This window comes from Brienomyrus brachyistius, chromosome 5 (genome assembly GCF_023856365.1).
Source record: "Brienomyrus brachyistius isolate T26 chromosome 5, BBRACH_0.4, whole genome shotgun sequence".
In the NCBI taxonomy this organism is placed as follows: Eukaryota; Metazoa; Chordata; class Actinopteri; order Osteoglossiformes; family Mormyridae; genus Brienomyrus; species Brienomyrus brachyistius.
In genome coordinates this window covers 26396373-26423931 of record NC_064537.1, presented here as the reverse complement: position 1 = coordinate 26423931, position 27559 = coordinate 26396373, and the positions used below count along the sequence as shown (strand labels likewise).

Genomic DNA, 27559 nt, shown 5'->3' with positions numbered 1-27559 from the left:
GCAAAAGCAGCATTTCTTTTTGCTCACTCCTGTCTGCAAAGGTCTGTCCCCAAAGGAAAATACGTATAATACCTTGACTCGGCTAGTTAGTATTTCAAAAAAGAGCATTCTTAACTGAACCAGAACACTTAAGGTATAATTATGAAATAGTTTCTTACCCCCATATCTCCAGTCAGAGATATATGATGAATGTTTGTGCCGTGTGAAAATGCACAGTGAAGAACATACCCATAGTGCACATTCTATCATTTTCCTATTGTTTCAGACGTATCCTTTTTGATTTTTATAATCCATACATTTCAATTTGATCCTTACAAAATTGAAATGAAAAACTTTTTTCATAATCTTTTCTGTTCATCGTTACATTTGTCTTACAACACAAAACATATTCTTTTAAAAACTGAGGCAAACACCTTCATAATTAACCTCTATTCTTATTGGCAGTGAATTAGCAAATACATCAAACGTCTGTGAATTTCATCATAAAATAACATTTGAAAGGAACAGGTGAACAGAACAGAAAGTTCATACAATTTTAATACTACGTTAAATAATTTACCACACTTTACTATCAGTATCATGCTGATTTACTATCAATGTTTTGTATGTTTGGCCTATATGTACACTGTAGAATTACCTGACACAAGGCTAATTTTTATGACAGTAAATCCTTATAAAGTACTGTAGTGTATTGTAAATGGCTACCCAAGTATTTCATAAAGGTAGGATGCTTTGATAAAGTATTCCAGTATATCGAGATGTGCTACCTGTAGTTTTAACACTGACAATACAATCTGGGAAGGTATTTCAAACTGTCGCGATGCCTACTTACATTAAATTAGTTTTTTTTTTTAATTAGTTACTTAATATTTTTCGGACCATCTGCTTTCAGTTTATGCCCTTAGAAATGACGGTAGCATTTTCCTTAGGGTAGCACCGATCGATAGATATACCTGTCGAAAGGTAGGAAAACTCGACAAGACAGGACAAATGGACAGAACACCGGGAAGTAATTATGGTTCTTCGATGATATCGCGCGAGCAGCATACATATATCGCTGTTTCTCATGTTTTCTCACGGTTTTAAAGTAAACTTCGTCCATACAAAGTGAAGGTTATCACGTCTTTGGTAGTTAAAGGGTTAAGGGGAAGGAGTGGATTTCTCTATATAACAATTTGTATCTGTCTTATGATCCACATTAGGCAAAGCCTTCTGACATAATGAATTTTGGTGTTTTTCATTATTTCACAATTACATTTCGGGCAAGGGGAAATCTCCATATATGGCGTGTAAATCTGAGACACTGACACGACACGTGAGACTGAACAAAGCAATGATGTAGGAAAGGGAGGCAGAGCTCGTTACATAATCCGGACTGTTTGCCTTTCAGCAGTAAAAGTTGCTGGTAAATTATTAACAGAGCAACGCAGTACCGTCCCGATAAGGTTTTAAAAGCCGTCGGAGTCATACAGAGCTGAGAAGTTGAAACGCCATTTCAGGTTATATCTTTCACTATATTTTTCGAAAGGCAGGAGAGGACTGAACCATGAGCTACGCTTGGTATTTCTCAGCAGAGACCTGGGCCCTGATTTTATTGTTACTCACCTTAGTTATCGCGTGAGTATTATACACGCACACACACACACACACATAATGCTGTGCTTTGCAGCTATCTTAGGGCTTCATAAAACAGCATCATAGTATTTAAATTTACTTTTGTTCATGTTATTATTTTCCTAAACTGAATTACCCTGAGTGTAACTGATTTTTTGAATTGCAGTAACATTTAACTGTACAATTGATAAGATTAGCTTACTTGATGTATTACATGCTTACCATGTATACTAATATTTATGAATGTGTGTATATATATATATATATATATATATATATATATATATATATATATATATATATATATATATATATATATATATATATATATATATATATATATATATATACACACAATTTTAGGTAATTTTCATCTGAAACGTATAGTGAACTTTTTCGGAGTGTAAATGCTCAGAGATTTTATTGCTTTGTAACAGATGACTAAACTCCTCACGTCTTTGTGTACTGTAACCCTTTATTTGTTATTGACAGTTATGGATATTGGCCTTTTGGATTCTTTAAAAAGCTGGGAATTCCAGGGCCAAAGCCCCTCCCATTTATCGGAACACTTTTGGAATACCGCAAGGTACATTAAAAAGTACATACAAGCTTCACCCATGTGAAATGCTTTCTGTTGTTTAGAAATGTTTTGAACATGTTAATTGAATACAAATGATTGTATTGCTTCACTTTTATCGTCTTAATATATCTAGGGCTTCTTCAATTATGATCTGGAGTGTTTCCTAAAATATGGGAAAATATGGGGGTGAGTACTGCTTTCTAATCGTACAAGGAGATCAGTGCAGTAAAGCTTTGTGATGCATACATGTTTATTTGAGACATCAGGACTGTGCTCATGTGGTTTCACTTCTAATATTTGTTTTATATTGTAGAATATATGATGGCAGACAGCCTGTATTGGCTATTATGGATCCAGGAATGGTCAAAACCATACTAATCAAAGAATGCTACTCCTTCTTTACTAATAGACGAGTAAGGCAATATCACTTAATTCCATCTGCAGCTTATGAATGATAAAGTACCTCCAAAAGCCTCTGTATGTCTAAAATTGCTTAAAACTCTTTGTTTTGTAGAACTTTGGCCTCAGTGGCCCCCTGCATGACGCTGTCTCTCTCGCAGAGGATGAGCAGTGGAAGAGAATTCGCAGTGTACTTTCTCCCTCCTTCACCAGCGGTCGTCTCAAGGAGGTGAGTGGAACAGCGATCAGCAAACTGAGCCCCATGTAAACCTCGATTAGTGTTTCCAGATTAGAGATGATTTCATATCAGTAGTTAAATGAGCTGTAGAAAATTACAGTAATGATAATGTGTAAGGGTCAACAGGACAGAACTTAGTACTCAACGAGAAATCCCCATCAAATATAAACTTCTGTAATGTAAATTAAAACTATATTATTGTATTTAAGATTTGACTTATTTGTTGAATTTATCTGTTGTGTAATAGCATAGATTGTAAAGTACAGATATTTTAAAATACGCATCTACAATATTATTAACAATCCATTACATAATTCTGCATCAACAAGCATTTAATACTAAATCCAAACTTAATCATTCATTTAAAGTCATCTATAGTTCATAGAAGTAATCTGTCAGCATGTCTGTGGTCATTTTTCAGATGTTTACCATTATGAAGAAACATTCCAGTACATTAGTGAAGAACCTGAAGAAGACAGCTGACAAGGATGAATCAGTGGAAATGAAAGAGTGAGTAGCTAACGAGTGCCTGTTACTTGTGGTTCACAGTGATTACCTTGTATTATGTACCATACAATCATCTTTGCCTGGGTGTGAAATTACACACTAGAATGTACCTTGCAAGAATTAATCTATTTCCTCATTTTTTCCTCAGTTTTTTTGGCGCATACAGTATGGATTCTGTGACAAGCACAGCCTTCAGCATTGACATTGACTCTCTCAACAATCCCAAAGACCCCTTTGTCACCAACATCAAGAAAATGCTGAAATTCGATTTTCTCAATCCTCTTTTCGTCTTTGTTGGTAATAGAAGTTTATTTGGTTCATATTAATTTTGGTAGATGAACTGTCCTACGCATGTCTCATTTTTGAATGTTGTGGTTTTATTTGTGCAGCATTTTTTCCTTTCATGACGTCGCTGCTGGAGAAGTTGGACTTCACCTTCTTCCCTTCCTCTGTGACCGATTTCTTTTATGCCTCTCTTCAGAAAATAAAGGCTGAGCGACAGACTAAAGTCCACAAAGTAAAGTTTTTTCTTATTTTTAGTAATACATCAGAACAAACTATATCCATTAGCCTTCTGTTAGTGTCTTAGGGACTTCCTGGAATCATAATTGCTGCAACACAGAGATTGCAACACAGAGATTGCAACACAGAGATAAATTGCAAAAATCTTTACAAAAAAATTATACAAAATGGCAGAGCCATAACTGGCCAGCCTCCATCTTAGGTGATGCACAATGAAGATGGTCTTGTTACTAACATCACGGCCAGATCACTAGTGAAATGTCACTCCTCTGCTTAGGATCGAGTGGACTTCTTACAGCTGATGGTGGACTCCCAGATAACAGAAAAGGAATGTAATGAAAATGATGTAAAAGGTATTTAAGAAATGTGAATTTTTATGAATAAGTATTTCAACTTTGGACATCTTTTGCTTTTTTAATTTACGAAGACACTGGTTATTAATAGGGGCGGCATGGTGGTGCAGTGGTTAGCACTGTTGCCTCACACCTCTGGGACCCGGGTTCGAGTCTCTGCCTGGGTCACATGTGTGCGGAGTTTGCATGTTCTCCCCATGTCGTCGTGAGGTTTCCTCCGGGTACTCCGGTTTCCCCCCACAGTCCAAAAACATGCTGAGGCTAATTGGAGTCGCTAAATTGCCCATAGGTGTGCATGTGTGAGTGAATGGTGTGTGAGTGTGCCCTGCGATGGGCTGGCCCCCCATCCTGGGTTGTTCCCTGCCTCGTGCCCATTGCTTCCGGGATAGGCTCCGGACCCCCCGCGACCCAATAGGATAAGTGGTTTGGAAAATGGATGGATGGATGGTTATTACTATAAGCAATGGAAGGGGGGTCAGTAGTTTACGATATAGAGGCTTAACACTTGTGCTGGGATAATCTGCATCATTTGAAGCCAAAATGAAGCAATCATGAAGCAAGTCAAGAAATATAATGAACATTAGATGTATTGCTGTAAATGTTGGCCAGACATGATGTAGTGTCAACATGTACATGTATCTTTCTCTCTTGCTTATGTTTTGGTCCCTATTTTCAGGACTGACAGACCATGAGATCCTCTCTCAGTCCATGATCTTCATCTTTGCCGGTTACGAGACCACCAGCAGCACCATGTCGTTCCTGTCCTACAACTTGGCCAGAAACCCTGAAGTCATGAAAAAGCTACAAAACGAGATCGACGAGACCTTTCCCAATAAGGTGACTGCAGGAAACGGGGAGGGGCCAATCAGAGACCAAAGGTCAAAAAGCTGAAGCGCACGTGAGGCTCCCATAGGGTTGGTAAACAGAACCACACAGCACAGTCTTTGGATTTTAAACATAAAGTTTATTGGGGCTGAGATTAAGGTAGCCTTCTCACAAACTCCTAAACGCTAATCTAAGCAAATTAAAAGCAGTTAAATGAAAAACGGGAGAGGAAAGAGGTATACTCGGCTTCAGTGTTTCATTTTCTTAAGTAGCAGTTGGTTTGACTTATAAACACTTTATGTACACTCTGTGGTAAAGTGGTAAACATGTGTACCTTTGCTTGACATTGGGGCTGATGTAGCCAGTGATACAGTGTTCCTCCTGTTCGAGGACATCCCATCAGGAAAAGCCAACAGTGTAGATCAAGTGTTGTCAGAATGGCCACAGTTACAGTAATGCTGGCTAACATGCTTAGTCAAAGCTAATTTAGTCTAACTATAGTGTAAAGAAAGTAATTATTAAATACAAAACTGTCAAACCTGCAGGTGATTTTAATTTTACCGAGAGCTTGTTTTGATAACAGACAATCATGCAAAATTCGCAGCAATTTACCAAGAACCCCCCCCCCCCCCCCCAAACCCCGGGATCAGCAAATATTACCTCGAGCTGTGAGATCCATTCCCCACCCGTGTCAAACTTTTTAAAACTGTAATAGCTTCAAGAGTTTAAAAGAACGGAGAACACAGACAAATTATGAAAACTATGAAAAAGTGGATACCTCAGTTTAAATAAGACTAAACGAATAATATTACAGTTACTCTTCAATAAATATTTTATTGGTAGTTTTGAAGCATCAGCATTGAACACAAGAAGACCCTTGGTCTACCGTAGATTCATTAGCTTGAACAATTTAAATGTGGTCAATGTAACTAAAGGTATATTAGTATTATAAATTAAGATTCTATTCATGATCCCAGTGTTTTTATATGCTGACATATTAAGCTACATGCATAAGTAATTTGCTTGTTTTCCTTAGGCCCCGGTGACATATGACAAATTGATGGAAATGGAGTACCTCGACATGACCTTGAACGAATCCTTGCGGATTTACCCCGTTGCAGGCCGTCTTGAGAGGGTTTGCAAAAAGACCATTGAGATTAATGGGGTCATCATTCCCAAGGGAACTGTGGTCATGATCCCAACTTTTGCTCTACACCGTGATCCCGATGTTTGGACTGATCCTGAGGACTTTGACCCAGAGAGGTTAGTTTTTATGCACATTTTGCTTTAATACATTTCCATTTGCCAAACAGAACTCAATAACAAGGAACAAGAAGATTCCTACGAAGAAGAAGATTTTGGACACACGAATTCCCTTGCCCGGACGCGGGTCACCGGGGCCCCCCCCTGGAGCCAGGCCTGGGGGTGGGGCTCTATGGCGAGCGCCTGGTGGAAAGGCCTACACCTATGGGGCCTGGTCGGGCACAGTCCCCTTCCAATGGGTTCACCACCCATGGGAGGGGCCATAGGGGTTGGGTGCAATGTGATCTGGGCGGCGGCCAAAGGCAGGGACCTTGGCGGTCCGATCCTCGGCTACAGAAGCTAGCTCTAGGGACATGTAATATCACCTCTCTGATGGGGAAGGAGCCTGAACTGGTGCACGAGGTTGTGAAGTTCCGGCTAGATATAGTCGGGCTCACCTCAACGCGTGGCTTGGGCTCTGGAACCAGTCTCCTTGAGGGGGGTTGGACCCTTTTCCACTCTGGAGTTGCCCGCGGAGAGAGGCGCCGAGCGGGCGTGGGCATACTTTTTGCTCCCAGGCTGGGTGCCTGTACATTGGGGTTTACCGCAGTAGATGAGAGGGTAGCCTCCCTTCGCCTTCGGGTGGGGGGACGGGTTCTGACTGTTGTTTGCGCTTATGCGCCAAACGGCAGTTCAGAATACCCACCCTTTTTGGAATCCTTGGAAGGGGTGTTGGAGAGCTCTCCTCCTGGGGACTCTCTTGTTCTGCTGGGGGACTTCAATGCTCACGTGGGCAATGACAGTGAGACCTGGAGGGGCGTGATTGGGAGGAACGGCCCCCCCAATCTGAACCCAAGCAGTGTTTTGTTGTTGGACTTCTGTGCTCGTCACGGATTGTCCATAATGAACACCATGTTCAGGCATAAGGGGGTCCATATGTGCACTTGGCACCAGGACACCCTAGGCCGCAGTTTGACTTTGTAGTCGTGTCGTCGGACTTGCGGCCGCATGTCTTGGATACTCGGGTGAAGAGAGGGGCGGAGCTGTCAACTGGTGGTTTGGCTCCGCTGGTGGGGGAGGAAGCCGGCCAGGACTGGCAGGCCCAAGCGTATAGTGAGGGTCTGCTGGGAACGTCTGGCAGAACCCCCTGTCAGGGAGAGTTTCCACTCCTACCTCCGGCAGAACTTCTCCCATATCCCGGGGGAGGTGGGGGACATTGAGTCCGAATGGGCCATGTTCCGTGCCTCCATTGTGGAGGCGGCTGACCGGAGCTGCGACCGTAAGGTGGTCAGTGCCTGTCGCGGCGGCAATCCCCGAACCCGCTGGTGGACAGCGGTGGTAAGGGATGCCGTCAAGCTGAAGGAGTCCTATCGGGCCTTTTTGGCCTGTGGGACTCCAGATGCAGCTGACAGCTACTGGCAGGCCAAGCGGGATGCGGCTTTGGCGTTTGCTGAGGCAAAAACTCAGGTGTGGGAGGAGTTTGGCGAGGCCATGGAGAACGACTTCCGGACAGCTTCGAGGCTCCAAGCGGGAAAGCGGTGCAGCATCAACACTATTTATGGTGGGGATGGTGCGCTGCTGACCTTAACTCGGGACGTCTTGGGTCGGTGGAAGGAATACTTCGAAGACCTCCTCAATCCCACCGACACGCCTTCCGATATGGAAGCAGAGTGTGGGGACTTGGGGGTGGACTCGCCTATTTCTGGGGCGGAGGTCACTGAGGTGGTCAAAAAGCTCCTCGGTGGCCGGGCCCCGGGGGTGGATGAGATTCGCTCGGAGTTCCTCAAGGCTCTGGATGCTGTGGGGCTGTCCTGGCTGACACGCATCTGCGGCATCGCGTGGACATCGGGGGCAGTGCCTCAGGACTGGCAGACCGGGGTGGTGGTCCCCCTCTTTAAAAAAGGGGACCGGAGGGTGTGCTCCAACTACAGGGGGATCACACTCCTCAGCCTCCCTGGTAAGGTCTATTCGGGGGTCCTGGAGAGGAGGGTCCGCCGGATTGTTGAACCTCGGATTCAGGAGGAGCAGTGTGGTTTTCGCCCTGGCCGTGGAAAAGTGGACCAGCTCTATACTCTCAGCAGGGTTTTGGAGGGTTCATGGGAGTTTGCCCAACCAGTCTACATGTGTTTTGTGGACTTGGAGAGGGCATTCGACCGTGTCCCTCGGGGAATCCTGTGGGGAGTGCTCCGGGAGTATGGGGTTCCGGGCCCCCTTTTAAGGGCGGTTCGGTCCCTGTATGACCGGTGCCAGAGCCTGGTCTGCATGGGCGGCAATGTCGGACTTGTTTCCGGTGAGGGTTCGACTCCGCTAGGGCTGTCCTTTGGCACCGATTGTGTTCATAGCTTTAATGGACAGAATTTCTAGGCGCAGCCAGGGCATTGAGGGTGTCCGGTTTGGTGACCTCAGGATTAGGTCTCTGCTTTTTGCGGATGATGTGGTTCTGTTGGCCTCATCGGACCGTGACCTTCAGCTCTCACTGGGGTAGTTCGCAGCTGAGTGTGAAGCAGCTGGGATGAGAATCAGCACCTCCAAATCCGAGACCATGGTTCTCAGCCGGAAAAGGGTAGAATGCTCTCTCTGGGTTGGGGATGGGGTCCTCCCCCAAGTGGAGGAGTTTAAGTATCTCGGGATCTTGTTCACGAGTGGGGGAACGATGGAACGGGAGGTCGACAGGCGGATCGGTGCGGCGTCAGCAGTCATGCGGGCGCTGCATCGGTCTGTCATGGTGAAGAGAGAGCTGAGCCAAAAGGCGAAGCTCTCAATTTACCAGTCGATCTACGTTCCTACCCTCACCTATGGTCATGAGCTATGGGTAGTGACCGAAAGAACGAGATCGCGGGTGCAAGCAGCCGAAATGAGTTTCCTCCGCAGGGTGACTGGGCTCTCCCTTAGAGATAGGGTGAGGAGTTCAGTCATTCGGGAGGGACTCAGAGTAGAGCCGCTGCTCCTCCGCATCGAGAGGAGCCAGATGAGGTGGCTCGGGCATCTGATTCGGATGCCTCCGGGACGCCTCCCTGGGGAGGTGTTCCGGGCATGTCCCACTGGGAGGAGACCCCGGGGAAGACCCAGGACACGCTGGAGAGACTATGTCTCCCGGCTGGCCTGGGAACGCCTCGGGATCCCCCCAGAGGAGCTAGATGAAGTGGCCGGGGAGAGGGAAGTCTGGGCTTCCCTGCTGAGACTGCTGCCCCCGCGACCCGACCCCGGATTAAGCGGAAGATGGTGGATGGATGGATGGATGGATGCATGGAACTCAATAACAAATACATCTTACATTATTCATCAGCTGAATAACAGACATCATATCATTCTTTAAAAATATGTTTGTGCTTTACATTTTTGATAAGTTTCTCATTATGCCTTGTTTTGCATCCCTATTTTCTGCTTAATAGGTTTAATAAGAAGAACAAAGACAGTATAGATCCATACTTATATTTGCCTTTTGGAGCTGGGCCCCGCAACTGCATTGGAATGAGATTCGCTCTTGTCCTTGTGAAACTGGCTATAGTTGAGATCCTTCAGAACTTCGACATTGTTGTGGGCAAAGAGACATCCGTGAGTAGTGTCAATTCATTATTCATTAATTTGTTGTTTGCAATTTTCCCGCCACTTCCATCACTGTTATCAGGAATCACCACTCAGTCTATCCCCTGCATCAATCTGCCACTACGAAATTTGCCATTTTGTCAACTGCCATTTGTTTCTGCCTTTCTCATGTCAGTGGAATTAGTTAATAATCTTCTTAAACACATATTTAATGAATACTCAAACATGTTTTGATTGAAAAGGTCAAGTACATTATCAGAATGTGCAACCTTCTGAAACTGCAAGTAGAGATGATTGAAGTATTTCAAAAATTACAACAAAAAAATGTAGGAATACAATAACAGTACAAGAATAATTTAAATGAGGCATTAATTCAAATGAGGCAGAGTAAAATTTTGTAATTTACAGGGTATAACATAACAGGGAAGATTTATTAGACTTAGTCAATATGGAGTTTGGAGCTAAAGAAATTTCAAATATTCCACTTATATAGTGTTTCTTTGGGAAATTTCAGCTCTTTTTTCATTTCTGTTGCTTCAGATACCACTTGTACTGGACATTCAAGGACTGCTTACACCTAAAAGTCCGATAAAACTGAAACTCATCCCACGCTGATGCTTCCAAGATGCCCTTAATAATGAAAAGTGAATGCATATAAATGTATGAAACCTATGTGTATTTTGTTTGTCTGAGACAAATTAACTGGTATTTTCCCCAATCATTAGCCTAATGTTGTAATTATAAATATACAATGAAAAGACTCATTCAATGTAATTTTCTGAAAAATTTTCTTGAAAGTTTGAAGTTTTCTGATATTACTTTCATGTTTACGTACTGTTGGGATATTTTCTTCTCTGTGTGTTTTCCACCGTGTATCTGTGGTTTACACTCCAGTAGTATCTTTATGTTACTCCCATATTTGTAAAATTATCTATTCTTCTATGCTCTGTTCAGGACCACTATTTAGTAGTTAATATTAGTAATGCTTATATAATGTGAATGTTCAGTTTTTAAGAAGAACTGACTCTGAAAACGCTACTCAGTCTATTGTTTGAAGAATCTCTCATAAATTAAATAAGCAATTGTTTTTATGGAATGACTCTCCACAACAGAAAGGTTTGTTTTGCAGGCACAGAAGGGCCCTCAATTAGTGCATGGGCAAGCAGAACTAGAATCAAGAACACAAAAATATGGTGGGATGAAACCCACACACGAGTGGAGGGCAAACATGCATCAGAGCATGCATGCATCACTACCGATCGACAACGGCACTCATATTTTGTCATTGTTTATCATCAATGGATTAATGGATTTACTGACTTTATTCTATTACCGCTTTAATAATTGTAACATTAATTAGTTCAAAATGATTGTCAAACTAGCTAATGAATCATGCTGTTAGTTTAGGGTAGAAAAGTGCAAATTCTGCCAGGTAATGATGCTTTGGAGACTCCATGGTAACTTCAAACAAACAATATGCAGATCGACATAAGTATCTGGTTTTCAACAAAACATGTGGTGGTGGATGAGACCAATATGCGTTATGTGACGTCTCTTCAGGATGTGCTTTTGTTTGTTTGAAAGAACCTCCCACCTATATACACACACACACACACACACACACTGTATATAAAAGGAGAAAAGGGCTTCTGGAAATCTGGAAGCATCCATCCAACTGAACGGAAGGGGCATCTGTAGCTGATCTGTAGCTGATCTGTAGCCTACTCTAGGCAGAGTGAGGTATAAGACTGGGGGGGACACACTGACTGGGGGGCCTGTCCATCACAGGGCAGATACGAGCGCACCATGGTCAGTTTACTCAGGTCAGTCCACCTAAGTGTACATCTTTGGATTACAAGAGAAGCCAGAGTACCCAGGAAAAACCAACGCAACAAAGGGAGAGCATTCAAACCGCAGACACGGGGAAGAGGGCAGGGTTGGAACACCTACCCCCTCCCAGCTCTGCGCCAGTGTGCCACACCCTCTGTAAATAATCAATTTTCAAAAATGACCACAGGGTGGCACCAAAATACGGCCATACAAATAGGCTACACCACATACTGCATATGGCAGGAGACTGCGCTACACCCAAGACAGGCACACACACAGTACTCTAGAGGCAATGTAAAGGTACCACTTAGCCTAACTGCACCAGGAAACCAGAGTAAGACATCGTATCTTCTAAGCTAGCTGCTAACAATAGCAGTAGTTGCTAAATCAATTGCAATTGCCGTTAATCGATTAATCAGCTGTTCTGCACGTACTACGTAGGAACTGCAGTTTCAATGTGTTTAATCAGGTTGTCGTTTTACATCCTATAAATGGCACAATGAAATCAAAGGGTAGAATTCTCTAATCTGGTCAAACTGATGAGAAAACGTAACTGCTGCTCTATCTCATTAATGCCAAATGTGAGTTTTTATATTCATCTGATGACCAGAACGTCTTTGTTGGGACATGGACTTGTTTCAAGTTCCCAGGTAACTGTCCAGTATGGCTGACAGCTGACAAGTGACATTCGGTTTTGTTTTATTGAGACATTCTTAGATAGTAACGTATTCCAAAATCAACATGGAACTTAACTTCTGTGGTGGCCAGTGGCACAGTGATGTGTGGACTTTGTGTGGCCTCCTCCTGTCAGCATGGGGTTCCCCCCCCCCCCAAGTCCAAAAACAAGCTGAAGTTAATTGGAGTGTGTGTGTGTGTGTGTGTGTCTATCCTGCAATGGGTAGGTGCCCCATCCTGCTTGTTCTTTGCCTTGTGCCTATAGCCTCTGGACCCACTGGAACCCTGAATAGGATTAGCAGTTACAGAAAATGGATGGGTGGAACTCATTTCACTCAAAAGGATAAACTGGTTGTTATTGTGTTGATTAATGCTACACAGGCTGTTCCTCATTCTTGTGCCCTGTGATGCCTGGGCTGGGCTGCCGTTGCCCCGTACCCCTGAGTAGGATAAGCCGATGGGTGGATTTACTAAAATTAATCTTTGATACATAACAATAATGAAGACATTTAGATTGTTCTGGTTATCTGTGTTGGTGTTTCCCAACCCAGTCCTTACAGACCCACAGACGGTCCACGTTCTTGTTCCCTCCCAAAAACATAGACTGTGTGTGGGGCCCCCGGGACCGGGCTGGGAAACACTGATCTATGTGTCAGCATTTTCATTAGAAAAACCTAATATTTTTTGTATAAGATATAGAGAAATAAAACTTTTTGGATTTTAAAACCTATGGTTTTAATTCATAAACACATCAAAGAATGTATTTGCTTTCAACAAATTCAGCAAACCACATTGGATTCAGGGACAGTATAATACATTAGTAATAGACATTCCACCATTTAATTTGTTATTTGTTTGAGGACAGCTTAATGATGTCATTTCCTGTCAAATTATGTAACTAAGTAGTGTGTGAACACTGGAGCAGAATGTTTACAGAATGTTGTCACTTAAAAACTCAGTTGTGGAGGATATGATTGCAGGATGTTTGGTTTATGTCTGGTTTATTACCTTCCTTTATATTGCAATTATTGATCCTTTCTGTTATCTAACTGAGCACCACCATCCTTCAGGGTTTGGCTGTTAGCTACGCGCTGTTTGTCCCTTACAGGCTTCCATACCCCAGGCAGGATATTACTCCTTACCCAGCCTCAGGTACCCAGTCACCCTATTTTGGTGCTGGTTGCCTGGGGGACATGCATCAACGTGCCTGTCTTAACAGTCAGATCATGATCTGCTTAATTTCCTGGAACACCAGGTCAATCTGTCCTATATTCTTTTATGACCAGGCCTTGTGCTATTCCCTGCCAAATGAAAAATTTAGAAAATGGATTATATAGCAAAAGTAATAAAGAATAAAATGTATGCTTGGTTGTATTAATCTGACATTTAACGAGGTACTAAACTGATTAATATCTGTAAATTAATCTTCTTCTCCAGTATGGAGAGATATTTATTCTTTGGAAGTATGGACCACTGCAGAATATTGGGAGGGAGGATGCAATTTTGATTACAGAGGTGGAGCCCAGTGCTAATGATTGACGCTTTTTAAAATGGAGACACAGAATTGGAAACAGGTAGCTGTCCACTTAAGTAACCTCTGAATCTCTGAAAGGAGAAAAATACTATAGCACTGCTGTGAAATGTTATTAATGTGAGGTCAATTTTTTTTCTTACACTAAAACTGTAAGCATGTTTGCTTAGATTTTAATATCTCAGCTTGTAGTGACTGTTATCAGAAGTGATTTTCGTCAGAAAAACGACAGGCGCAGGACAAACAGTTACATCTTTAACCCACAACTGAGTTTTAAGAGTGGTGAGTTTGAAAAAAGTCATTTGGCTCTTGGGGTAGCTAATATCACCTTGACCTTGGATCAGGATATGTTGTGCAAAGATTTCTCAAATTGGTACAACTTGCTGACCAGGCTGGAGTGCTGGGGTGTTTACAGTAAAGGGTCCCACCAACAGGGGTGCAACAGAGAGGTAGATAAAACTTATCAACTGGGGGGGGGGGGGGTTGTTGGGAGGCAACAATGTGCTTTAATGTGCTCATAAATGTCATTAAGGTGTGGCCTGAAAATATGTAGTTTATTTTTGGAGAATTACACCCCCCTCCCCCAACTCCCCAGCATTCCACAGGCTGGTGGAATACTGGCCACGAATCAGGGGTTTGGAACCCCTATTGTACTGGATAAGCCATTGGAAGACTGATGGATGGTAATTAAAGGCCTTTCCTTTTTCCATTCTGTAGGTGTTTCTCTGCTCTGAGGAAATCCATCAAACATTTAGATGTCAAAGCACACCATCTGTACAAATTCCGTCGTGACCCTGAACTGCCCAGTTCCACATCCCATTTAAGAGTCTCTGGGATTATTTGACATGTCAGTGAGCTTGGTTTAACCCAATGGGAGCCAGCAAAGTAACCAGTAGGTTAAACCAGTCCGTGATGCATAATGCATAATTGTCTAATCCACAAGATTCCAGCCCTTGGAAAATTTCCAGGTCTCATAAAAAAAAAACAGCAAAATGGGAAATTCCTCTTATACACAAATAGTAAATATATAACACAAATATTCAGCCCCCAGCTATAACTAACTTAATGCTTCTGTAAATTTCCCCAAGAATTCACTGTGGGGACACTCACATTGTCCTATCTGGGGTCCAACATCAAGTAAGTGTGTTTATCACAGCCCACAAGGCACAGTAGGGGTATGGATACCCTGACAGATGAGGGGGGGGAGCACTTTACAGGGGCCCTCAAATGCATACAATTATAAAATTATATATTGTTAGTGGGGTGGGGGGAGGAGGGCTGCAGGCCTTATAACAGGCTACCAGCATATAGGCATTAGACTGCAGGATCACTTAGAGAAATGGGGATTTGGGTAATTGAGATTATAATATAAAACAGATATGTTTCCATCTGTAATAAGCATATTGTCTATAATAACCTTACTGGTGTCCATTGTTTTTATATGAAATCTTTATAATAAAGATTATATAATATCCTTATTTGTTTATAATATAAACATACTGACACCTATTCAAATAGTAATAATACAATGATAACTACGAACAGCTAAGCCCAGAAGATCTGAGTTACCGTGGTCATTAGTTGTGTTAAACTGGGTCAGTAGATTACACTGAGCAAAAAAATGGGACTTATCTACACCTGCTTTCTGAAAAAAGTGTTTATTTGGAGTACAAAAGGCAGCTGTATGGGCTAACAATGGGATTAACTAGAAGTAATCTTTACCTCTCAATAGGCAGCTAATTACAATTAGTTTTATCTCCCTTGAATGATTTTAATCGTTTTTTAAATAGGATACGCGATTCGTTAATGAGGTAATGTAGGCTGATGGTGGCTTTGGATGGGACTTCAGTACTACATGGATTTTTATTCAAACACTTACTGTGTGTGTTAGAATAAGGAGCTATGGCACCTTAAAGGGGACATAAAGGACACATACTGTAATTTAACATTTGCTCTTTGCTTTGCTTGTGTAGTTTTGTTGCTAAGCACTTCCCTGGGGAAATCGCGTCGCTAGTTTGAATGAAGGAAGAACTTAGTAGCAGCAGCTGTTTCTGACAGAAGAGCACCTACACAAAGACTGCGCGTGTACAAAGGAAATGTTGATTTTTACTTCATTAGTTTTATGGCTGGGATGTGGATGAAAAAGGCTGATAATGTGTATTATCACTGAACTCTGTTTTGATATACAAATATCATTATTCGAAATGAGCTCTTGTCGCATTGTTGTTAATTATTGTCTTTTTCATAACATAAGCCTACCATCATACTATACGCCATGAAATGAGCACTTTATATTGACACATAATTTGTAAAAAGCTACAGACAAAAATAATACAATTTGTTTTTTGCAAAGCATTTCACTTAGTCTTTCGTTTTTGATGGAAGTTTTGTTCCTAATCTTTTAATTATGCTTTTCAAACCAAAAGAAATTATTTCATATATGAAGACGACGTTTCACTTTCTAATTTCACATTTGTTTCTTTTATTACGGAGAATTCATTCTAAGAGTGAAGTGCAAACTAAACAAATAGACCTATGATTTGGGAAAGACGGCCGTAGCCTAATTTCACTGCAAAAGCAGCATTTCTTTTTGCTCACTCCTGTCTGCAAAGGTCTGTCCCCAAAGGAAAATACTTATAATACCTTGACTCGGCTAGTTAGTATTTCAAAAAAGAGCATTCTTAACTGAACCAGAACACTTAAGGTATAATTATGAAATAGTTTCTTACCCCCATATCTCCAGTCAGAGATATATGATGAATGTTTGTGCCGTGTGAAAATGCACAGTGAAGAACATACCCATAGCCCATTGAGCTTGTTTGGCACATGATGAAATACTTCATCTGCAAGGAGGCCAAGCCAGGTACAAAGCAGCAGTGTGTCCAAGCAATAGAGTTACTTTAGGAGAGGAGAGTGACCCAAGATGTGTGTAACAGACTAATTACAGGCCTAAACAAAGTAATAAGGTTAATTGTGAAGAATAAAGGTGGACAGAGTGGAAAATAAAAAAACATATGGTTCTGTACTGTGCTTGAATAAAACAGACACATTCCTTAGTGTGTTCTGTCTTTCTGTCTGGCTAACAGTCTGAAAGGCTGCTGATGGCTGCATATTCACAGGGTGGGGGTGGGGGGCAGTCATGTGACGTGTGATTGTGTCATTAACTTCTCTGCTTGTCCACAATGAAAAGAGATATGTTTGCGGGGGACAAAGGTGAGGTTGTTTTCTTAACCTAAGAACACTGAACCAATGGTCAAGCAGGGTGGTAGTAGTATCATGCTGTTTTGCTGACAGTACTTTACGTCACTACATTGCACAAAGAAGATGGAATGATGAAGTAGCACTGGATAGATTGATTGGGAATTTTTTGTCATAGTACCAGACTCAAAAAGAGGAACATAAAAGAAACATAGCATAATATGTATTTACTGTAACCCTTTGAAGTCGGAGGCCTCCCACCCACTTTCAAAGTAGTCTGACATGCTGTCATGACCTGCTCGTCGGCTCCTCATGTGTGCCACGCCCCCTGCTTACCCAAGTGTTCTTTCCCGATCGTACCCAGCTGTGTCTGATTATTCTCAATCAGTCCTGTGTATTTCAGTCCGTGTCTTACCTGAGTCCTTTGTCTGTCATTGATGTTAGTTGGCGTCTGATGTTTCCTGCTCCCCGTATTACTATTAAATCCCCGTTTTCCCCGTACTTTGCCTGCTCCTGCTCCTGCTCGCTCGCCTGCCTGCACGATCACCCAGCGATCACGAGCGACCCGTGACAGAATGACAGACAAGAAAAAGAGGAAGCGGAGGAGAAGGAAGCTCCCGGAAGAGCCACTCAGTCTGGGCACCTGCTCCCTCGCCAACCCCTGGCCTCTCGTGGAGAGCGAGAGAGAGGAGCTCTTCCTGGGTTCCGACCCATAACCGCTCCGTACGCGAGCCTACTCCCTAGCGAGGCTCTGGGCTCCCAGTGACGACGAGGAGGATGAGCCCTTCACGTTCCCGGAGCTGGAGCCTATCCCCCCGGAGCAGCTACCGCCCATGGACCGGTACGATTACCGGCTTGGACGACTGTGCAATTGGGGAGGTATTAGGGCTGTAAGGGACTCGATCCCTCTAGTTCCCCGGGTCCCGAGAAGGACCGCGCCCATCTCCCCCTCCCAGGACTTGCCAGTTCCACCTCCAGCGGCAGTCACCCTAAAGGCGCTCCCCTCGCCTTTGCCAGAGGAGAGGACAACTCTGGCAAACAAGTTCTTCACCCTCCAAGGGCTCACTCCCGCCTCGGGTCGAGCCACCCTCGAGAGCCTCACCGGGGACCTGCAGCAACTACTCCAGCTCCGGAGGGCTGCGGACCCTGCGCCGGAGCCACCGCCGCTGCCGGCGGATCCCGCTCCCGTGCAGCCGCCTTCGCTGCCACCACTGCCGCCTGCGCTACCTGCGCAGCCACCTCTGCAACCTGCGCAGCCGGAGCAGCCGTCTCCGCTGTCTTCCGGAACTGCGCAGCTTCCTCTGCCTGCGGCTTTGGAACACGTGCCGTCACCACAGTCTGTGGTCCCCCCGCACGTGCAGCCGCCGCCGCCCGCGGACCCCGCTCCCGTGCAGCCGCCACTGCCTGTGGTTACCGCGCCCACGGCACCCCTCCGGACTGCAGATTCCGCGCCCATTCCTGAGGTGCCCCCGCCTCCAAGGACTGGGCCCCCCGGGGTCCTTGTTTCTGGACTTACTCCCGTCCCTAACCCTCCTCCAATCCCGTCAGCCTTCGTCCCCGAGGAGGTCCCAGAAAGACCCCACCGTGGCTCCTCCCTCTTCGGAGGTAGAGGAGCTAGAATGGGACCCCTCGGGGACCCTTGTTTCTCCTGCGCCCTCACCCCGGCGAACTCGACCCCAGAGGGGGGTCGTAATGTCTGTGTCCCGTAAGGGGAGGGGACACAGACACAGGGCTGGAGTCCCACCCGCCCTGCCCCCCGGCTCGCCCTCCCTCGCCTGCGCTAGGGCTCGGTTGGCGCCAGCGGGTCCTGGCCCTCCGGGTCGGCGGTCGCCTGTGGCTCCCCCTCCTCGCCCTGACTCGCTCCCTCCGCCGGGTCCTCGGCGGTCGCCTGCGGGTGCCCCTGAGGCGGCTCCTCGGTTGCCTGCTGGTCCCCCGCCTCCTGCGCGTAGGAGGACGTCGCTGCCTATGGCGGCTCCCCCCCCTCTCCTTGCCCTCGCCCAGGTCCCTTCCGGCTCCCTCGACCCCTTCCCTGGTTCCCCCTCCGACTCCCTCCTTCAGTCCCTCGCCCTGTCTCCTCGGCCCCTCCGGCTGCCTCCCGTCGCCCGCAGTGGCTCCCTCGGACGACCCTTTACTCCCCCTCCTTGTCGCCCTGTGCCCCTGCCTTTGTCCCTCCTGTGTCTGTCCCGCCTACTTTTGTTCCTCGCCCGTCTGTTCCGCCCTTTCGTGTTCCTGGTTTCCCGTTGTTCCCTCCTTCCACTCCCGTTCCTGGTTTCCCGCTTGTTTCTCCCTTTCTGATCTGTTCCCGGTCCTGTGTCAGCTCGTGTCCTCCGTCCTGTCGCTAGCCCTGTTTTGTGCCTCAGTCCTGTTTCCCGTCTCTCGTTTGTTTCCCGTCTTTTTTTTTTTTTTTTTGCTCCAGGCCCCGTGTCCCGTCTGTCGCCTCCTCCCTGGCTCGCCCGGTGAAGCGTGCCTTTGGGGGGGGGGGGGGGGGGGGGGGGTTCTGTCATGACCTGCTCGTCGGCTCCTCATGTGTGCCACGCCCCCTGCTTACCCAAGTGTTCTTTCCCGATCGTACCCAGCTGTGTCTGATTATTTTCAATCAGTCCTGTGTATTTCAGTCCGTGTCTTACCTAAGTCCTTTGTCTGTCATTGATGTTAGTTGGCGTCTGATGTTTCCTGCTCCCCGTATTACTATTAAATCCCCGTTTTCCCCGTACTTTGCCTGCTTTCCTGTTCCTGCTCGCTCACCTGCCTGCACGCTCACCCAGCGATCGCGAGCGACCCGTGACACATGCCTTGACATTTTACAGTTTTTCTGAATTGCTAAAACACATTTCCTAAAATCTCCTCTCCTTCAAACTACTAAGCACAAACCCTAAAATTCAAGCTAAACTCACAAAAAAATGAGAACATTACCAGTCAAAATAGCTGTTGGCATGTAAATTAGAAACTGTAAGTGGTTGTGTACCAAAAATTTTTGTATACTGTACAGTTATGACTAACTAATATGTAACTTTTGCCGTATTCAGTGCTGAATAGTTACTGTAAAGATCAAAGCCAAAAAATCAACATGAGGCATATTACAGTAAAATGTTTTGCAACTGCCAAGCCAAAGTCACGGAAATAAAGAATCCTCTGTGTGACCCATTTGTACCTTGATGTCGAAATTGCACAGTGAAGAACATACATCCTATTGTTTCAGACGTATCCTTTTTGATTTTTATAATCCATACATTTCAATTTGATCCTTACAAAATTGAGATGAAAAACTTTTTTCATAATCTTTTCTGTTCATCGTTACATTTGTCTTACAACACAAAACGTATTCTTTTAAAAACTGAGGCAAACACCATAATTAAGCTCTATTCTTATTGGCAGTGAATTAGCAAATACATAAAACGTCTGTGAATTTCATCATAAAATAACATTTGAAAGGAACAGGTGAACAGAACAGAAAGTTCATACAATTTTAATACTTCGTTAAATAATTTACCACACTTTACTATCAGTATCATGCTGATTTACTATCAATGTTTTGTATGTTTGGCCTATATGTACACTGTAGAATTACCTGACACAAGGCTAATATTTATGACAGTAAATCCTTATAAAGTACTGTAGTGTATTGTAAATGGCTACCCAAGTATTTCATAAAGGTAGGATGCTTTGATAAAGTATTCCAGTACATCGAGATGTGCTACCTGTAGTTTTAACACTGACAATACAATCTGGGAAGGTATTTCAAACTGTCGCGATGCCTACTTACATGAAATTCGTTTTTTTTTTTAATTAGTTACTTAATATTTTTCGGACCATCTGCTTTCAGTTTATGCCCTTAGAAATGACGGTAGCATTTTCCTTAGGGTAGCACCGATCGATAGATATACCTGTCGAAAGGTAGGAAAACTCGACAAGACAGGACAAATGGACAGAACACCGGGAAGTTATTATGGCTCTTCGGTGATATCGCGCGAGCAGCATACATATATCGCTGCTTCTCATGTTTTCTCACAGTTTTAAAGTAAACTTCGTCCATACAAAGTGAAGGTTATCACGTCTTTGGTAGTTAAAGAGTTAAGGTGAAGGAGTGGATTTCTCTATATAACAATTTGTATCTGTCTTGTGATCCACATTAGGCAAAGCCTTCTGACGTAATGAATTTCGGTGTTTTTTATTATTTCACAATTACATTTCGGGCAAGGGGAAATCTCCATATATGGCGTGTAAATTGAGAAATGATGTAGGAAAGGGAGGCAGAGCTCGTTACGTAATCCTTTCAGCAGTAAAAGTTGCAGTACCGTCCCGATAAGGTTTTAAAAGCCGTCGGAGCCATACAGAGCTGAGAAGTTGAAACGCCATTTCAGGTTATATCTCTCACTATATTTTTCGAAAGGCAGAAGAGGACTGAACCATGAGCTACGCTTGGTATTTCTCAGCAGAGACCTGGGCCCTGATTTTATTATTACTCACCTTAGTTATCGCGTGAGTATTATACACGCACACACACACACACACACACACACACACATATAATGCTGTGCTTTGCAGCTATCTTAGGGCTTCATAAAACAGCATCATAGTTTGTAAATTTACTTTTGTTCATGTTATTTTTTCCTAAACTGAATTACCCTGAGTGTAGCTGATTTTTTGAATTGCAGTAACATTTAACTGTACAATTGATAAGTTTAGCTTACTTGATGTATTACATGCTTACCGTGTATGCTAATATTTATATATGTGTGTGTGTGTGTGTATATATATATATATATATATATATATATATATATATATATATATATACACACACACACACAGAATTTTAGGTAATTTTCATCTGAAACGTATAGTTAATTATTTCAGAGTGTAAATGCTCAGAGATTTTATTGCTTTGTAACAGATGATTAAACTCCTCACGTCTTTGTGTACTGTAACCCTTTATTTGTTATTGACAGTTATGGATATTGGCCTTTTGGATTCTTTAAAAAGCTGGGAATTCCAGGGCCAAAGCCCCTCCCATTTATCGGAACACTTTTGGAATACCGCAAGGTACATTAAAAAGTACATACAAGCTTCACCCATGTGAAATGCTTTCTGTTGTTTAGAAATGTTTTGAACATGTTAATTGAATACAAATGATTGTATTGCTTCACGTTTATCGTCTTAATATATCTAGGGCTTCTTCAATTATGATCTGGAGTGTTTCCAAAAATATGGGAAAATATGGGGGTGAGTACTGCTTTCTAATCGTACAAGGAGATCAATGCCGTAAAGCTTTGTGATACGTACATGTCTATTTGAGACATCAGGACTGTGCTCATGTGGTTTCACTTCTAATATTTGTTTTATATTGTAGAATATATGATGGCAGACAGCCTGTATTGGCTATTATGGATCCAGGAATGGTCAAAACCATACTAATCAAAGAATGCTACTCCTTCTTTACTAATAGACAAGTAAGGCAATATCACTTAATTCCACCTGCAGCTTATGAATGATAAAGTACCTCCAAAAGCCTCTGTATGTCTAAAATTGCTTAAAACTCTTTGTTTTGTAGAACCTTGGCCTCAGTGGCCCCCTGCATGATGCTGTCAATCTCGCAGAGGATGAGCAGTGGAAGAGAATTCGCAGTGTACTTTCTCCCTCCTTCACCAGCGGTCGTCTCAAGGAGGTGAGTGGAACAGCACTCAGCAAACCGAGCCCCATGTAAACCTCGATTAGTGTTTCCAGATTAGAGATGATTTCATATCAGTAGTTAAATGAGCTGTAGAAAACTACAGTAATGATAATGTGTAAGGGTCAACAGGACAGAACTTAGTACTCAGCGAGAAATCCCCATCAAATATAAACTTCTGTAATGTAAATTAAAACTATATTATTGTATTTAAGATTTGACTTATTTGTTGAATTTATCTGTTGTGTAATAGCATAGATTGTAAAGTACAGATATTTTAAAATACGCATCTACAATATTATTAACAATCCATTACATAATTCTGCATCAACAAGCATTTAATACTAAATCCAAACTTAATCATTCATTTAAAGTCATCTATAGTTCATAGAAGTAATCTGTCAGCATGTCTGTGGTCATTTTTCAGATGTTTACCATTATGAAGAAACATTCCAGTACATTAGTGAAGAACCTGAAGAAGACAGCTGACAAGGATGAATCAGTGGAAATGAAAGAGTGAGTAGCTAACGAGTGCCTGTTACTTGTGGTTCACAGTGATTACCTTGTATTATGTACCATACAATCATCTTTGCCTGGGTGTGAAATTACACACTAGAATGTACCTTGCAAGAATTAATCTATTTCCTCATTTTTTCCTCAGTTTTTTTGGCGCATACAGTATGGATTCTGTGACAAGCACAGCCTTCAGCATTGACATTGACTCTCTCAACAATCCCAAAGACCCCTTTGTCACCAACATCAAGAAATTGCTGAAATTCAATTTTCTCAATCCTCTTTTCCTCTTTGTTGGTAATAGAAGTTTATTTGGTTCATATTAATTTTGGTAGATGAACTTTCCTACGCATGTCTCATTTTTGAATGTTGTGGTTTTATTTGTGCAGCATTTTTTCCTTTCATGACGTCGCTGCTGGAGAAGTTGGACTTCACCTTCTTCCCTTCCTCTGTGACCGATTTCTTTTATGCCTCTCTTCAGAAAATAAAGGCTGAGCGACAGACTAAAGTCCACAAAGTAAAGTTTTTTCTTATTTTTAGTAATACATCAGAACAAACTATATCCATTAGCCTTCTGTTAGTGTCTTAGGGACTTCCTGGAATCATAATTGCTGCAACACAGAGATTGCAACACAGAGATTGCAGCACAGAGATAAATTGCAAAAATCCTTACAAAAAAATTATACAAAAAGGCAGAGCCATAACTGGCCAGCCTCCATCTTAGGTGATGCACAATGAAGATGGTCTTGTTACTAACATCACGGCCAGATCACTAGTGAAATGTCACTCCTCTGCTTAGGATCGAGTGGACTTCTTACAGCTGATGGTGGACTCCCAGATAACAGAAAAGGAATGTAATGAAAATGATGTAAAAGGTATTTAAGAAATGTGAATTTTTATGAATAAGTATTTCAACTTTGGACAACTTTTGCTTTTTTAATTTATGAAGACACTGGTTATTACTCTAAGCAATGGAAGGGGGGTCAGTAGTTTACGATATAGAGGCTTAACACTTGTGCTGGGATTATCTGCATCATTTGAAGCCAAAATGAAGCAGGTGGTCAAGAAATATAATGAACATTAGATGTATTGCTGTAAATGTTGGCCAGACATGATGTAGTGTCAACGTGTACATGTATCTTTCTCTCTTGCTTATGTTTTGGTCCCTATTTTCAGGACTGACAGACCATGAGATCCTCTCTCAGTCCATGATCTTCATCTTTGCCGGTTACGAGACCACCAGCAGCACCTTGTCGTTCTTGTCCTACAACTTGGCCAGAAACCCTGAAGTCATGAAAAAGCTACAAAACGAGATCGACGAGACCTTTCCCAATAAGGTGACTGCAGGAAAAGGGGGTGGGGCCAATCAGAGACCAAAGGTCAAAAAGCTGAAGCGCATGTGAGGCTCCCATAGGGTTGGTAAACAGAACCACACAGCACAGTCTTTGGATTTTAAACATAAAGTTTATTGGGGCTGAGATTAAGGTAGCCTTCTCACAAACTCCTAAACGCTAATCTAAGCAAATTAAAAGCAGTTAAATGAAAAACGGGAGAGAAAAGAGGTATACTCGGCTTCAGTGTTTCATTTTCTTAAGTAGCAGTTGGTTTGACTTATAAACACTTTATGTACACTCTCAGAAAAAGTGGTAAACATGTGTACCTTTGCTTGACATTGGGGCTGATGTAGCCAGTGATACAGTGTTCCTCCTGTTCGAGGACATCCCATCAGGAAAAGCCAACAGTGTAGATCAAGTGTTGTCAGTATGGCCACAGTTACAGTAATGCTGGCTAACATGCTTAGTCAAAGCTAATTTAGTCTAACTATAGTGTAAAGAAAGTAATTATTAAATACAAAACTGTCAAACCTGTAGGTGATTTTAATCTTACCGAGAGGCTGTTTTGATAACAGACAATCATGCAAAATTCGCAGCAATTTACCAAGAATCCCCCCCCCAAACCCAGGATCAGCAAATATTACCCCCAGCTGTGAGACCCATTCCCCACCCGTGTCAAACTTTTTAAAACTGTAATAGCTTCAAGAGTTTAAAAGAACGGAGAACACAGACAAATTATGAAAACTATGAAAAAGTGGATACCTCAGTTTAAATAAGACTAAACGAATAATATTACAGTTACTCTTCAATAATATTTTATTGGTAGTTTTGAAGCATCAGCATTGAACAGAAGAAGACCCTTGGTCTACCGTAGATTCATTAGCTTGAACATTTTAAATGTGGTCAATGTAACTAAATGTGTATTAGTATTATATATTAAGATTCTGTTCATGATCCCAGTGTTTTTTATATGCTGACATATTAAGCTACATGCATAAGTAATTTGCTTGTTTTCCTTAGGCCCCGGTGACATATGACAAATTGATGGAATTGGAGTACCTCGACATGACCTTGAACGAATCCTTGCGGATTTACCCCGTTGCAGGCCGTCTTGAGAGGGTTTGCAAAAAGACCATTGAGATTAATGGGGTCATCATTCCCAAGGGAACTGTGGTCATTATCCCAACTTTTGCTCTACACCGTGATCCCGATGTTTGGACTGATCCTGAGGACTTTGACCCAGAGAGGTTTGTTTTTATGCACATTTTGCTTTAATACATTTCCATTTGCCAAACAGAACTCAATAACAAGTACATCTTACATTATTCATTAGCTGAATAACAGACTTCATATCATTCTTTCAAAATATGTTTGTTCTTTACATTTTTGATGTTTGTCATTATGCCTGGTTTTGCATCCATATTTTCTGCTTAATAGGTTTAATAAGAAGAACAAAGAGAGTATAGATCCATACTTATATTTGCCTTTTGGAGCTGGGCCCCGCAACTGCATTGGAATGAGATTCGCTCTTGTCCTTGTGAAACTGGCTATAGTTGAGATCCTTCAAAACTTCGACATTGTTTTGGGCAAAGAGACACCCGTGAGTAGTGTTGATTCATTATTCATTAATATGTTGTTTGTAATTTTCCCGCCACTTACATCACTGTTATCAAGAATCACCACTCAGTCAATCCCCTTCATCAATCTGCCACTACGAAATTTGCCATTTTGTCAACTGCCATTTGTTTCTGCCTTTCTCATTGTCAGTGGAATTAGTTAATAATCTTCTTAAACACATATTTAATGAATGAATGTTTTGATTGAAAAGGTCAAGTACATTATCAGAATGTGCAACCTTCTGAAAATGCAAGTAGAAATGATCAAAAATTACAACAAAAAATGTAGGAATACAATAACAGTACAAGAATAATTTAAATGAGGCATTTATTCAAATGAGGCAGAGTAAAATTTTGTAATTTACAGGTTATAACATAACAGGGAAGATTTATTAGACTTAGTCAATATGGAGTTTGGAGCTAAAGAAATTTCAAATGTTCTACTTATATAGTGTTTCTTTGGGAAATTTCAGCTCTTTTTTCATTTCTGTTGCTTCAGATACCACTTGTACTGGACATTCAAGGACTGCTTACACCTAAAAGTCCGATAAAACTGAAACTCATCCCACGCTGATGCTTCCAAGATGCCATTAATAATGAAAAGTGAATGCATATAAATGTATGAAACCTATGTGTCACGGGAGATCGGCAGCGATCGCGGGCAGAGCGGCGATAGTGCGGGCAAGCGGGGAAGCAGGAAGCAGGCAGGCAGGATTCGGGACGAAACAAGGGGTTTAATCGAAATCTAGGGCAGGGAACACAGGACGGCTACAGACATCAATGACAGACAAGGCAAACAGGTAAGACCAGGACTTAAATAAGACAGGACCAAGCAAAGTAAATGGACAAAGCTGGAGACGATCAGGGAAGCACACGTGGGTAATCAGGGGGCGTGGCACACACGAGGAGCGGAAGGAGCGGGCGTCACACTATGTGTATTTCGTTCGTCTGAGACAAATTGTCTGGTATTTTCCCCAATCATTAGCCTAATGTTGTAATTATAGCTATACAATGAAAAGACTCATTCAGTGTAATTTTCTGAAAAATTTTCTTGAAAGTTTGAAGTTTTCTGATATTACTTTCATGTTTACGTACTGTTGGGATATTTTCTTCTCTGTGTGTTTTCCTGCCAGTGTTTCACCGTGTATCTGTGGTTTACACTCCAGTAGTATCTTTATGTTACTCCCATATTTGTAAAATGATATATTCTTCTATGCTCTGTTCAGGACCACTATGAGTAGTTAATATTAGTAATGCTTATATAATGTGAATGTTCAGTTTTTAAGAAGAACTGACTCTGAAAAGTGTTACTCAGTCTATTGTTTGAAGAATCTCTCTTAGATTAAATAAGCAATTGTTTTTATGGAA

At 42.6% G+C, this 27559-nt stretch overlaps 1 protein-coding gene and 1 long non-coding RNA gene across 14 annotated transcripts; one reads left to right on the top strand and one right to left on the bottom strand.

Annotated features, from left to right (window-relative positions):
- Nucleotides 1-1274: 1274 nt before the first annotated feature.
- On the top strand, nt 1275-27559 carry LOC125742400 (cytochrome P450 3A30-like). 13 transcript variants are annotated; one of them, XM_049014388.1, is made up of 14 exons: nt 1275-1445; nt 21368-21539; nt 22010-22103; nt 22231-22283; nt 22411-22510; nt 22612-22725; nt 23156-23244; nt 23390-23538; nt 23631-23758; nt 24041-24116; nt 24418-24578; nt 25596-25822; nt 26013-26175; nt 26691-27559. In XM_049014388.1, the coding sequence occupies exons 2-14, from the start codon at nt 21469-21471 to the stop codon at nt 26763-26765; spliced, it is 1500 nt and encodes a 499-aa protein (XP_048870345.1). In that variant the 5' UTR covers nt 1275-1445; nt 21368-21468; the 3' UTR covers nt 26766-27559. The 13 variants fall into 13 exon arrangements, with proteins under 13 accessions (XP_048870345.1, XP_048870348.1, XP_048870347.1 ...); XM_049014391.1 differs by lacking the exon at nt 21368-21539 and having other exon boundaries at nt 1276-1617; XM_049014390.1 differs by lacking the exons at nt 21368-21539; nt 22010-22103; nt 22231-22283 and adding exons at nt 2107-2200; nt 2328-2380 and having other exon boundaries at nt 1298-1617.
- LOC125742417 (uncharacterized) lies at nt 9705-26697 on the bottom strand. The gene is made up of 2 exons (XR_007398097.1): nt 26431-26697; nt 9705-10095 (listed from the first exon to the last, which is right to left on the bottom strand). It is a non-coding gene; the product is annotated as an uncharacterized LOC125742417 (long non-coding RNA).

Bases quoted from the DNA above. Each gene is read 5' to 3' on its own strand.
- LOC125742400 (XM_049014388.1), top strand. From the start codon at position 21,469: ATGAGCTACGCTTGGTATTTCTCAGCAGAGACCTGGGCCCTGATTTTA. The intron at 22,726-23,155 runs GTGAGTGGAACA...GTCATTTTTCAG, and splicing joins CCAGCGGTCGTCTCAAGGAG to ATGTTTACCATTATGAAGAA. The intron at 25,823-26,012 runs GTTTGTTTTTAT...TCTGCTTAATAG, and splicing joins GAGGACTTTGACCCAGAGAG to GTTTAATAAGAAGAACAAAG.